At 33.5% G+C, this 13,445-nt stretch overlaps 1 protein-coding gene across 1 annotated transcript in view; it reads left to right on the forward strand.

The window, feature by feature from the left end:
- Positions 1-13,445, forward strand: part of SPOCK3 (SPARC (osteonectin), cwcv and kazal like domains proteoglycan 3) — a 170,320-nt gene that overhangs the window by 61,030 nt on the left and 95,845 nt on the right. The window contains 2 exon segments of the mRNA XM_032686576.1: positions 6,015-6,023; positions 6,123-6,168. Of these exon segments, the coding sequence (XP_032542467.1) occupies positions 6,015-6,023; positions 6,123-6,168 (55 nt within the window).

Genomic DNA, 13,445 nt, shown 5'->3' on the forward strand with positions numbered 1-13,445 from the left:
TGCCTGCAGGTGTTTGGGTCTTTCTCTGCCAGAGGAGCAATGCCGATATTACCTCTGTGGTGGTTCATTATTTTGGTATTTTTCTCATATTGGTTCTTTGAGTTACTAAACTGATTGTTAAGATGGTAGTCAGCAATCTTGAATTCTTGATTCCCAGGAGTACTGATGTGAAGGACCACTGCCTCTGTCTGTATCTGAGGTGCTTTATGCACTGAACTCCTTTTGAGTTACATAACATAATGTAAAAACTATATAATTAGTTTTGGCTAAACTAATTATATTTCTGATGGTAGACTTAATCTGGGGGTATGGAGTAAATCTGGCAGCAGTCACCTTTTTGCTAGCCTGTAAATATCTTCTGGACTTTTTTTCTTCTAATTTCCTAAGTCTGTGTAATAAATGTGGTTGTGTTTTCTTGAAACCTTGATTCACTAAAGAAGGGTTCCTGCTCTGTGCAGTTCTCAAAGGTGGCTTCATGGGGAGCATAAGAGGTATTTCAGCTGGTGAGAAGAGGGCCATCCTGTTGAGAAGAAAGTATTGAGCCAAAAAATTTGCTAGACAAACAGTCCCTGCCTTCCTGAAACTAGTTATGCTCCTTTTTCTTCTGCAGATCTGTAGCTATGTGTCATCACATAAGGTATGTACATATTGTCCAGCAGATCAAGCCGCCTGTTGAATGAATCTGGGGCAATAAGTAAAAGATGTGCTAAGGAGCATGTGGTGCTGGGGAGTGTGGTATCTCCCTTGTTCTCATGTGGGCACTATCCTGCAGTTAACTGAGTAAACCAACACTCCACATTTCTACAGCAGAGTGCTCATATGGCTTATGATAGATCAGATGTCTATGCAGGTCATCAGAGATGACAAAAGGCATCTGATAAGCAAGTAGGTATCCACATGCTGCTGAATAACATCTGCATCTTGGATGCAGATTGCAGACTGGCTCAGATTTCAGGGTGAAGAATTTCCCACTACATCAGCATCACGTATTTTCCTGGTGCAACTTACACTTCCTGAGTTACGGTTTATGCTTTGGGGTAGTAATCTCATTAGATGTGGTTGTAGTATCTTAGTTATTCTGTGCATTCTGTCTGTGGCCCTCAGTTTATTTGAGGAAACTGCAGCGTTTAGGAGTGGCAGATTTCCCATATGATATCAGCTTTGTTGGTGTCTGATCCTTTTATTGCTGTAACAGTTCTCCATGTGACCAGCAATTTAAAGCTTTGTAGGGTAATGACAATGTTGCTGACATTGCACTGAAGGTCCTGGAGTAAAACATAACTGAAAAAAAATTTCTGCACGCTTTTGGTGCTTTCTTTTTCCAGAACTGGAAGAGGTTGGGACAGAGGTATTGGATGACAACCCTACCACAGCTCTTTCAGTGAGACTTAGGATACAGAAGTATGTTACAGAGTCACTGGGAAGGTTTGGGGCAGATGAGTCAAACCCCTACTATTGTACAGGTGCAAAGACATGAAGGGGAGATACTTGGTGAGCTCAAATTTGCTGCAGAAGTGAGCAGCAGAGAGCTACAGTGTGGGATAGTTTGCCTATTCAGTTGGCTTGTTGAAGTAGAGTCTGAAAATAGCATATCTACCAAATAGCAAAGACCTAGCCTAAAAGAGGTAAAGAGTTTTTCACATCAGATGAGAAGCAGATGTGTGTACTTGAGATGCAGATATAAGAATTGGAATAGAAAGCCCATTAAAAACTCCTTGAAATTAAAAAGAGCAAAATAGTCTCATAGCTAATGGCAGAGAGGAAAAAAAAAATCTTAATCTGAACTGTAGGTTTTAAGTTTTGCTAGGGAGCATGTGCAGCCTGACAGATTTTTGCTTTTGAAATTGTCAGATGTGATTTTATGTCCATCTACACACTGGAGTGTGTCGGTCTTCTTTGTTAAAAGCAACCCAAACCCCTATGTAGGAATAGGGAGGCCAGCAGTAAAATGTATTTTTTGTATTATGTAAGTTGTATAAAATGTGAGTGGAATTTTGTATGGGCAGACTTAAGTTTGAAGTTGAATAAAGTTCAGAAAATCTTGTCTCTTTTCTACTTTGATAACTGTTAGAAATATTGTTTCTTGAAGCAGTACTTGATATTGAATTGTTGCCTATTAGACTTTTTCTAAAATTGTTAGTTTGTAAGTCATATGGTTAACAATATCCCTGTTCTGTAGCAGTGAAACTGTACTTGGATGGAATATAATTACAAAATCAGAAAACTGCTTCAATTTTAGTGGATTCTCTCTTATAAATCAGCTTTGATTTTAAGATATAAGCTTTTAATGTATAGGCCATACTAGAGCTAAAATGCTGAATACAAAACAAGGGGTGAGTTTTCTGTATTCAGCTTTTCAGGTCAACCTTAGTCTGAAAATATTTGTGAGGAAGCTACCCTCCTTGCTCTTGGACACCTGCTGTTCTCTGAGTCAGTCATCATATCTACCGTGTATCATTATGTTCATTAGAATATAGATATCTCTTGGATAATAATTCAAGCATTATATGGCAGCATCTACAGAAAATGTTGCAGAGGAGAGATTAGTGAAATGATGCAACAAAGGCTTTACAGAAGAAAGAAAAGTGATAGGGTCATATTTTTCTATCTCTATTGAAAGATAGAAACTGCTGCATAACAAATTTTTTTTTAGTGAGCTTTTTTCTGTTTTACCATACTTGACTGTGTATTTTATAAAACTTATGTAGTAACTCATACTTAACTTATATAACTTATGTAGTAACACATTTAAGAATGTGAGAATTCATATAGAAGAATATTGAAGTCCAAAAAGAAGCAGTAAATTTTTCAGACAAAATACCTTTTTTCCTTTTTTTTTTTCCCCCTCAATCTTTTCTGATTAAACTGCTTTTTTTGGTCACGTAGCTACTTTTTTTGTTCTTTTTGTAGAGTTGTCAGATTTTCAGATGACATAGATGATTTTATTTTTTTTACAGTAAGACCTTTTCAGGAAAAAGAAAAAAACGTATTAGTCTCAAAGTGCATAAGTAATTGTAGCATGAACTTAAGTTCTTAAAAAACACTTCATCACTATGACCCTGAATGAGCGTAATGCTTAAACATGCATAATTTTAAGACGTGGATATTAAACTCATTGAAATCCATCATCTATGGCTGTTAGAAGTGCTTTGCGTCTTTCAGACAGAGACACACTTGAAAGAAATAGTGACATTTCACATAGTTTCAAGCAGAGTAGTAAGAATAAATTTTCTATTTAAAATGTATGAATATCTTTAGCTAGAAAGTGTTGAATAAATAGTATGGTTACTGTTACAAATTTGTGACTTTATTCTGTATGCTTTTGTAACTTGCCCTTTAACATGTTTGGGACAAAGGCAAGGAAGCTCCTGAAGAAGTTCAGAAGACAGACTCTCTCCTGAGAGCCTGAGGCATTGTTTTTTCAATTTATAGATTGTTAAAGGATACTTTACCTAGAGATGCTGTGATGCTACTCAGCCTTCACTGAGGTAGAACCGTGTATTTGTTCATTCTGTGTTTTATATTAAAATTATGAAAATGAGGCTTTGTAAATTATATTATGATCTCGATTGCATTCTGCAGAGGATATTGAACATTATTATAATCAAACTTGCTGACTAAAGATCAGGAAAGGTTTGAATGTAACAGGAAGCCATGTGATAGGATAAACAGCTTTAGGAATATTTGTAAAATTGTGGAACTACGATTTATTGAAGCAATTTCCTTATTTATTCTGAAAATCAATTCTAAACAACCCTTACTTAATCTGACAGTCAATTCTAAACAGTTCTGTTTGAAGAGGCACATAGAAATTTTGTTTGACATATTCAATAATGGATTTTATTTAAGTCACAGATGATTTGAAAAATTAATTCTTTAGAACAATCGGTATAGGTATATATGGTATGTTGGTATATATGTTTTGTATTTAAGATAGAAAATTCCATGCAAACCATAACCCATTGAAACTATAGTACAATTAAAAAGAACAAAAACACCCCTCCCACCCAACCTACAAAGACAGCAGAGAGGTAGACATAGTGGGGAGAAGAATAGAGAGCCTAGTAGTATTGTGTTGTGTAGAGATTCATAATGCTGCTTCATCTTGAATGCTCTGCACAATTCTAGTTATCAAGAAAATAGACTTGGAAGAGAGTCAGAGAATGGTAATGAGAAAGGTGTGAAGTTGCTTTGTGGACAGAAGTAAGTCAGCAAGACTTCTAGAAATGCCTGAGGGATATTATATTTGAGATCTGTGGAGTTGTCTGCAGGATAGAAATGAACAAGAATCGATTTACCTTCTGGTTGGTTTGAGGCCAACTTGAGAACATGTAATTTATACAACCCACACTTGTACATTCTTCCTTAAGCAAAATGCAGGCTGCTTTCCCTTAGAAGGGATTTTTGTCTCACTCAGAATGACTCCTCTTTTGTTGTAATAGCTTTATGTTCTAGTTATTCTAATATTTCACTATTTTCTGTGTGGGCTCGTTGTGAGTAAACATTGTTGATTTAGTAGAAATTGAAAGAGAATCTACCACTTTGATGTTTTTTCAGGAATTGTAAGTTTTACCACTATGGTGGTGTTCATGGAACAGCATTGTGTTACAGCTCGTTCAAGCGTGTTCACAACACCACTGCAGGAATAACATCTCTGTAGTTAGTATTAGGAGGAATAATGGAAAAACACTATCATAATGATAATTTCTACTTATTTCTTGTGTGATTAACAAAAATCGATAGGTCTGTGAAATTTTTTATTACTTTAAATTTTTTTTTTTTAATTACTTAAAAAATAATAAAAAAGGCAAATAACATACACTGATTCATAGATTGTTAATCTGTGTGCCATCAGAGTATGGAAGTATTGGTACAGAAATATGGTTAATTTTGCACTTCCAGATTCTACTAATTTCTTTGTTTCTCTTTCAAAGCACACATTTCCATAACAACATTTTCACTAAATAAAACCTCATCAGTGAAATATGGTTTAGGCTGCAAGCACTGTTTGTTTGGGTTCTTTGGGGTTTGTTTGTTTGTTTATTTGGTTGGTTTTTTTTCTTTTCATTTGAGGTAAAAATTTTTAACTATTAAAACTCAGCAAGTGTTTTGTATCTGCAAAGATGTGTTTGATGCTTGATTGTTTTTAAGTTATGATTGTGGCTTTGACAACTGCATGAGACTCACATTTTCCCAGTAGTTACAATTAAATTGAGATTTCTTTACACTGGTCTTTTAGCAAGGTGGATGGAACTGGTGGATTTGACAGTACACCCACTTCAGTTTGTGAAGCTTAATTTAGGCAGTCTTAAAATGTTTGGTTCAGTCTTTTAAATATTTTGTTCTACAGAACAGAGAGTTAGATTACCACATAATAATAAACAATTCCAGTCATTTTCCTGTGCCACGTATTATCTGAGATATGCAGATCAATTTATTGTTTTGGCTATGGATTTGTAATTTATTTCTGCAATTTATTTAATTCAAGTTTTTCTTTCTTGAAATTGTAGCCCAGTATAGCTGATGACATAATTAGGAAGATATTTTATGTTTGTAAGATGATTTGTAGAAAATACAGCTCATTAGACTTACCTAATGAAAGGTCTTACTGATGCAATTGAAAGCTACATAAAATATTTATTTTTCAAAAAATTCATGTATCATTCTTTAAGATAGCTGAATTTATTGATGGCAGCTTTGAAGCTTTACTTTTGAAACCTCAATGGTGAAAATGTAATTAAGTTTTTCAATATTTTAGAAGTTAAAGTACAGGAAAACTACTCTAACATTTTAAAAGCAGTGTTAGAAGCATTACCTATACAGGTACTATGAGAAATACATTTTCTATTTTAAATGCTAATGAGTAACATTCTTGAATGGCATTTTTATTTTATGAGTGCAAATGACCTCTGAATTATGCTGTTTTATTCTGTGTAAATTGTCCCATTATGATAACTGTAATCTTTTTCTCTCCTTTTTTTTTTTTATTTTTTTTTCCTGCTTGCCTTTTCTAGGAAGTAGAGGTTGGTATACATCTTCTGTCTTTCATGATACTATGAGTTTTTTGTGTATACATTGATTCCTTATGTTTTACTAAATTTGAGTTGTTTCTCCCTCTCCAGGATGATTATTTTCGTACATGGAGTCCGGGAAAACCATTTGATCAAGGTAAGACTCTGCTACTAGTTACTTAAATTTTATCCTATTCAAGTATTAGTAATTGTGCTCCTGTTCTAGAATACCTACAGAATTCTATCAGTTTGTATAATTTTCTCTGTCTTCAAGTGATTGATTTAAAGAGGACCAGAAATTCAGCTTAATCATCATTTTATATCTGTGATTTTTTCAAACTTTTATTGATATAGAGAAAGAGACAGGAGCATTATAAACCTCTAAAGTAGCTTAAAGTTCCCAAACATAAACGTGAGGTTTGTGAAGTTTTGTTTTATTTATATATTTAAGTAAAGAACTGATGCTTTTCATTAGGACATCTGAAAAGAAACAGGCATGCAATCTAATAGTTGTCTTTTGCAGTTAAAAAAATCACTAAGATTTCGAAAGTCTTTTTATATGTGGCACATAAAAGAAGATCTAGAAAACTAGTTTTGGGAATCTGTCATGTTCAAGTGATCTGTCTTGGGGCAAAATATAGCTGGAGCTTTGAGAATGCTATAGTACAACAGTTTTAGTCTAAAAATAATTTGAGTAAATGCAGTAAATTTTCCCATTACACATTCCCTCCCCAGGCATTTGAACTTAATGATTACTGTCAATATAATTCACTTCATGTATTTTGTTTCAAAGTGTAAGGCTGCCATTTTGAAACAACTGAGAATCTTGATGCTTTTTAATTGCTGAAAGAAATGCTTCAGGGACTTGGTCTTTTCTGATAGTACCGGTGGCACGAATGCAGTGAAGAAATAGCATAGGGACTTGTAAACAAGACACTGAGATAAAAATATGTTGCAAAAATAGTATTTATTCAATTTAAAGAACTTACCGAAATGGATACTGACTTATAAGGGAGATTTACAATGAATTTTATTTTATTACAACCGTATTTCTTAGAGGTTTCCACCAAGTTGTGTGACTTTGTTACTTTAATAGGAAGTACCTTTTGTCTTTTCCCTTTATTCTCCGGTTTTTGATAGAGGGGCATAGTCTGCAAGTATGTTTTTAGTATGACAACTTAGAAGTGACAAAATTTTTCATCTGAAAACATTGAATTGAATATTGCGTGAGTTTTGAAGTTTTGCTCATGCTTTTTTTTTCTTGATATGTTTTTGGGGTCTTTTGATTTTGGTGTTTTTTGAATGGTGTTTTTTGTTGTTGTGGTGGATTTTTGTTTGTTTGGGGTTTTTTTGTTAGTTTTTTACTTTGTTGTTTTTTGTTTCAATTGGCTGTGAGTTTTTTCAGAAGTTATACTGAAATGCCTTTTCCCCCAGATTTGCACTTTTACACACACTGGTGTGTTCTATTACTCTGAGTTTTTTGGGCATCCTAATACTAATGTTTGTTGAGTACTTTTCTGAATTTACAAACAATCTAACTAAGAAAACATTTTAAAGTTCTTCTACCTTGTTTGCAAAATGCATTGTGTATTGGACAGTGAATATTTTAAAATCACATCTACAGAGTTCAACTTTCTATTTTTATTTTCTTGTTAAATGAAAGTTTACATTGAAGAGTGAAATGCATTTGCTGAGTAGTTTTATCTACAATTTACTGTGCAATTTTATAACTGAAAACCAAATAATGCTAGTTTGTAACAGTTTTTAATAATAAAAAGTATACAGAGGTTTTATTATCAAAAAATGTTCCCAATACCTTAATTTGTCAGTCTGTCATTTAAAGACTATTAGGGTTTTTTTTTACCTGCCAGTGCACTGGTTTTCATTTTTTCTGCAAGAACTACTACAGTCTTTGTATTGAATTTAACCGTAATATAGAATTGAACCGTATGTCAAAAAATTTACTATTTCTTGAGAATTTCATGTTTTCTAGGCTCTGATTGTCATTAGATATTCTTTTTCAGTCATAGGTTTGCATTCAGTTGTTATTTATTTGAAACTCTGTAAATAACATTACTGACTAGATCTGGAAGATATCCTAAAATACAAAAGAAGGTTTCATAGTCATTATCTTGTTTTCCATGTTGGCAGAGTTGTCTTCCTCTTACTTTTGGGTATAAGAGGAAATATTTTTTTTTTTTTTTGAAACATAGAAAATATTCATGAGAATAAAATATAACTAACTATGGAAGTCCCGTGTACTTGTTCAGATATTCAGGTCTCTCTCATCCAATGGGAAAAGTTGATCAAGTGTAACATTTTGTGGGAAGACCCATTCATACTTTAAAACATCTCAGCCTTGCAAATGTCAGTTCCTTCCGTAGGAGTGAATGTAATGTTCATGATTTACTGAAGAAATCAAATCTTCTATGGTTCTTTCTCTTTGTAAAGGACATAGAGCAGTGACAATCTCAACACATTTTTTTTCCTCATATAATTAATGAGATAGGAGAAAGTGTCGACTATACAAACTAAGTTATAGGTGTACATTTTGATGGTGCCTGTAAATGTTGATCCAAAGCTGTACCATAAGCACTGCTGCAGCACCATTCCACTCCAGTTGTGTACTACTTCACTACTAAGTTCAAAACAAATAGTGTTTAACTGTTAATTAGCTTTTTCACCTCAATAACCATACACATAGACATACAGGTTTTTAATATGTATTTTTTTCTTTTACCAAAGTGAACTATTCAAAAGAATAAATAAGGACGTCACAAATGGCTGACTGTGGAGTCCTGTGATCTGTTGGGGCTCATTGCAAGCCAAGCAGTCTGTGTTAGAGAATCTTTATGAAGGTTTACCTTTCAGTCTTTTGTTACTGCCATTCTAGTTAGTGCAGCAGCTACTCTCTCAAGTGAGAGCATTCCATAAAAAACATTCTCCCAAATTAAAACATGAAACTCATAAGTGAAAGATAAACTTTTAAAATGTAGAGATAAGGTTACAATAAGAGACTGACATTGTCCCATGTCTGTTTTGTTCAAGTTTGTAATAATACTGCTGAAGATACAAGCAGGTATATACTTTGAGGACAGAAATAAAAAATATCCCTGATTTATCAGTGTTTTATTTCTTTCTGGTTTTTTGTCGATATTTGGTTTTTCAGAATCTTACCTATAAAGCTGCAAAAGTATGGGATAAGTAAGGAGTCTTTTTGCCATGAAAAGATCTGAGCTCCGGTTCTACTAGGCAGGATATTTTTTCCTGTTAACTATGAAAGCAGCGGATTATAGGAATTACTAGTGCTTTACAGAAATACTTTTTTTCCTTTGCTAATTTGAACTATAGCAACATTAGGTAACGAAATGACAAATATATATCTGAAAGTTTTAAAATCAGTATATGAACAACATATGAAGTCTTCAGACTCCAGCTGACTACACATAATAGAGGTGTCATGTCTGCATTTTCAAATTTTTAGTTGTAATTTAGAAAATACTCAGTCTTGTGGTTTAGGCTGTAGTGTAAGTACCTGGTACACAAATAACTCCTTGTTGATATCATTAGTAGTCAGACAAATGGGTTCTCATTATTTATGTTTATTACTTCGTTTATCCATATTCTGCTTGAAATGGGAACCTTTTTTAAATAATTTTTAGCCAACGCTCATAAGAATTTGCAGGTAGTATTTTTGAGGAACCATTGCATGCCACATAGGTGTATCTTTGAGGTCTACACGTATTTATTATTTTTCTAAGATTTCTTTTTCTCTTAAAACTTTTTCTAAGATTCTGCACTGATTTACTATAATGGATAATGTATTTTTATATATTTTTTTAATCTTTAATCAGAACCCAAACATTATGCTAATATTTTGTTGTAGTATTTGAAAAGACTGTGGTTCCAGGAACTGGTAGTTGTGCATATAATAATAAAATGTAGTTTTAAGCCTTCCAGTGCCTAAAGGGACCTACAAGAAAGCTGGAGAGGAGGGACTTTTTACAAGAACATGTGGTGATAGGACAAGGGGGAATGGCCTTAAGCAGAAGGAGAATGGGTATTTATATTAGGTATTAGGAAGAAATCTTTACTGTAAGGAGTGTGAGGCACTGGAAGAGGTTGCCCAGAGAGATTATAAACTCCCCATCCCCAGAAGTATTCAAGAGTAGGCTTGGTGGGGCTCTGAGTAACATGGTCTAGTGGAGGGTTCCCTGCCCATGGCAAGGGAATTAGAACTAAATGATATTTAAGGTCCCTTCCAACCGAAACCATTGTATGATTCTATGGACAGTGTTTCAATTCGCTCTTCTATACTTCAGCGTATTTTTAAAGGCTTTATGTTAATATGGGGAAGTGTGTCAGAATTGCTTACGTAGACAGATATGTGTAATTCCGTTTGTATTAATAAGAGTGGCTATATGGAAATATATGTCCAAGCATTCTAGGAGGTTAGCCCTTACCATGAAAATGTATAATGTTATTTACTCCTGGTATGCAAAATCTATTTTAAAAGATGGAAAAATACTATGATTTGCATTGCCATCTACCAACACCGTTCCTTAAAGCAACATTTGACATTTGTCCAACGTATACTTATTCTCATTGAACTCTTGTCTGTTTATATCCATATGATAGAAAAAATATTTAAATAAATGTTTTGACTGTATATATATATATATATATATATATACATATATATATGTATGTATATATATGTGTGTATATATATATACACCCTTAAATGTTTATATATTTCTATAAATGTCTCAAGGTAACTTCTTAATAAATAATTACGTGGAGCAGATATTATTGTTGGAATAAATCTGAATGTTCTATTATAGTTACTGCTGAAAGGCGGGTTTTGCTCTTCCAATGGTTTTAGAAATAAGCAAGTAGGATGTTTTGTGTTTTAGACTATTCCAAGCTGACTATTCTAGTAGCTTTAATTTATGTTTTATCAATACTTACTTAAATTAACTCCCCTATATACACAGTGTTTTCTAACACATTTTCTTCATATACCACTTCTACATCAGATGAAAATATATGGGATGCTTCTGGTACATTTTATTTTTAGGCTACAGATGGTAGCAGAGCTTGGAGGGTGTAGCTATTGAATAGAATTACATACACAAAGACACTAGTGTAATTTTTGAAAGTGGAGATGTCTTCCTTTGCTCAGTACTGTAGAGGAACAGTGGAGTATATTCATGTAATTGAAAAAATACAAAATGACATTTCCGTGGAGGATGAACAGCCTGAAGGTATAAAGGGTTTGTAGATGTATTTATGGCATTTCTTGTAGACCATTCCACAGAATTATTTTTGGCTTTCATAGTATCAGGTTATATTAGATGCCTGTTTACAGAAGAAAAACTGTAGATACCATTGTACAACAGAAATAGATTTTGAAGCAATTTCGCTTGTATTACTTTAATCTTTACCTTTTAGCTCTGTATGTTTCATCTACCTAGTTCTGTAATAATTTTGATAACTAAGGATATTCAATTGTATGCAAACACATCTTTGTAATTTGTGAATACATTTCTGTACTGTGAACTGAAACCATTTAGAGTCATATTCAGTAAAATAATTTGATTCACTCACTTCCAAGCCCCGGGAGGTTACAAGAGAGTTTAATGAAGATCCATTAGTTGAAGACTGTGAAAACAGTTGTATAGATTTAACTTTGCTGCATTTGATATGTGCACCCATGATCTAGTTTATGTAGCAGAACTATTGATGTTTTTAAACTAGAAGTATATATCCATCGCTTTCAAGATAAATTGCAGTACTTTGCAATTAGTATGTATCACATATCACAAGGCACTTTAAAATGTTGGCTGAGATAAAGAAATAGTGTCTTTGTAGGAGGACTCCATGAATTTTAGAAAGAACAGAACTGAAAAGCTGTTAAAATATTTCATGCTTATTTACTGTTGAGAATAAACTATATTTAATCTAGTTTCCAGTTTGAGGCATTTAGGTGTATTTAGAAATCCTGCTCACTAATGAAATATGCTAAATCCTGTGTTAAACAGATTACCACTGCTTTATGATCCTTTCAGATAGCCCTTGCCTAAAAAGATTTTTCTATAGATGTCTGAGGAACCCTTTAATGGTGCTTTTTTTTAATTATCTTATGCTGTGCTTCAGTGATTCTTTTATTATTTCTCTTTTATAGATCTATCTACTGTGGTAACACCTTCCATGAAAGAGCCTTGTCCTGTACGATTCACAGACTTGGCTCCTAACTCAGATTAAGTGGGTAGTACACATCTGCTTCTCTAGTTAGGGCTCTCAAATTGTTTCAGTATTTATTTCTATAGAATCATCAAATGGATTCTAAATTGGATAGCTATTTTGAAAAGAGGCTATAAGAAAGGATTTTTATTGAGGCCGAACCCAGCACATAATACGAGATTTTACTTGCCTTCAGTAGCAGTCTAAGCCCTTGCTCCAGCTCTCCTGACATGTTTGCTTTATGCCCTACTGTTACATCTGTAGAATCACCAAATCTTGAATTGTTATAAGATAAAGTAAAAAGTTTATTTTTTCTTTGTTTTTAACATGGCCAAATCCTGGATTCTGGTAGCCATTCAGACACACAAATAATTATGTCAGAAAAGTGGAAATGTGGCACAGGGTGACAGTGACTGGCTAGAGGTACAGCATCAGAGCTATGACCTGATGAAGTTTCTTAGTTTGCCACAGAGATTAAGTAGAAGGCTTGTAAAAATCTAATGGAGGTAGTTATTAAGAATATGAAATTTGATATCACATATTACTGTTTAGTGGTGAGGGAAAACGAAATAGCTTAATAAATCCCTTAAAAAACCCCCAAACAACAGAGACTGTAAAGAAGAAAAGAAAAAAGGCTATACATAGTTTTTCCTGAATAGAAGAATGATATTTTAAATGTTGAAAGTTGCTTTTTGACTAATTTTTATTTAAATTGCTCATATTTAAAAACCTGTTTATCTTCTGTAGAATTATAAATGTAAAGAATGTAAAGACCTATTCCATTTAAAATTCACTTTGCAATGTCAACTTTTTTTAATGTAACTTCTTTTCTGCAGTTACAGATCTTGGTAGCTATGAGTTGGGACACAGGTGAATACTCAGAAGTGACTGAAATTGTAGATTTATTACAAGCTAATGACTGAAGAACACCCGTAGTCCCGTCTGTATTTCCAGACTACAGGGTTCTCTATGGGTTCTCTCCATCTGGAGACCAGAAGTGTGTCACATAAACATGAATCTAATGATCCAAGAGAAACCCTGGAATAAACATTACGAAGTCAATTCTTAATGGAGTAGGTCTTCACATTCTTTACATTTGTATTTTTATAGAAGATAAATTCTTATGGTTTGAGTTTTCTTTTTCTTTTTTTTTTCCCTAATGGCTACTTAAATCCGCTTGGAACTTTT

The sequence above is a fragment of the Chiroxiphia lanceolata genome, chromosome 4 (assembly GCF_009829145.1).
Source record: "Chiroxiphia lanceolata isolate bChiLan1 chromosome 4, bChiLan1.pri, whole genome shotgun sequence".
NCBI lineage: Eukaryota > Metazoa > Chordata > Aves > Passeriformes > Pipridae > Chiroxiphia > Chiroxiphia lanceolata.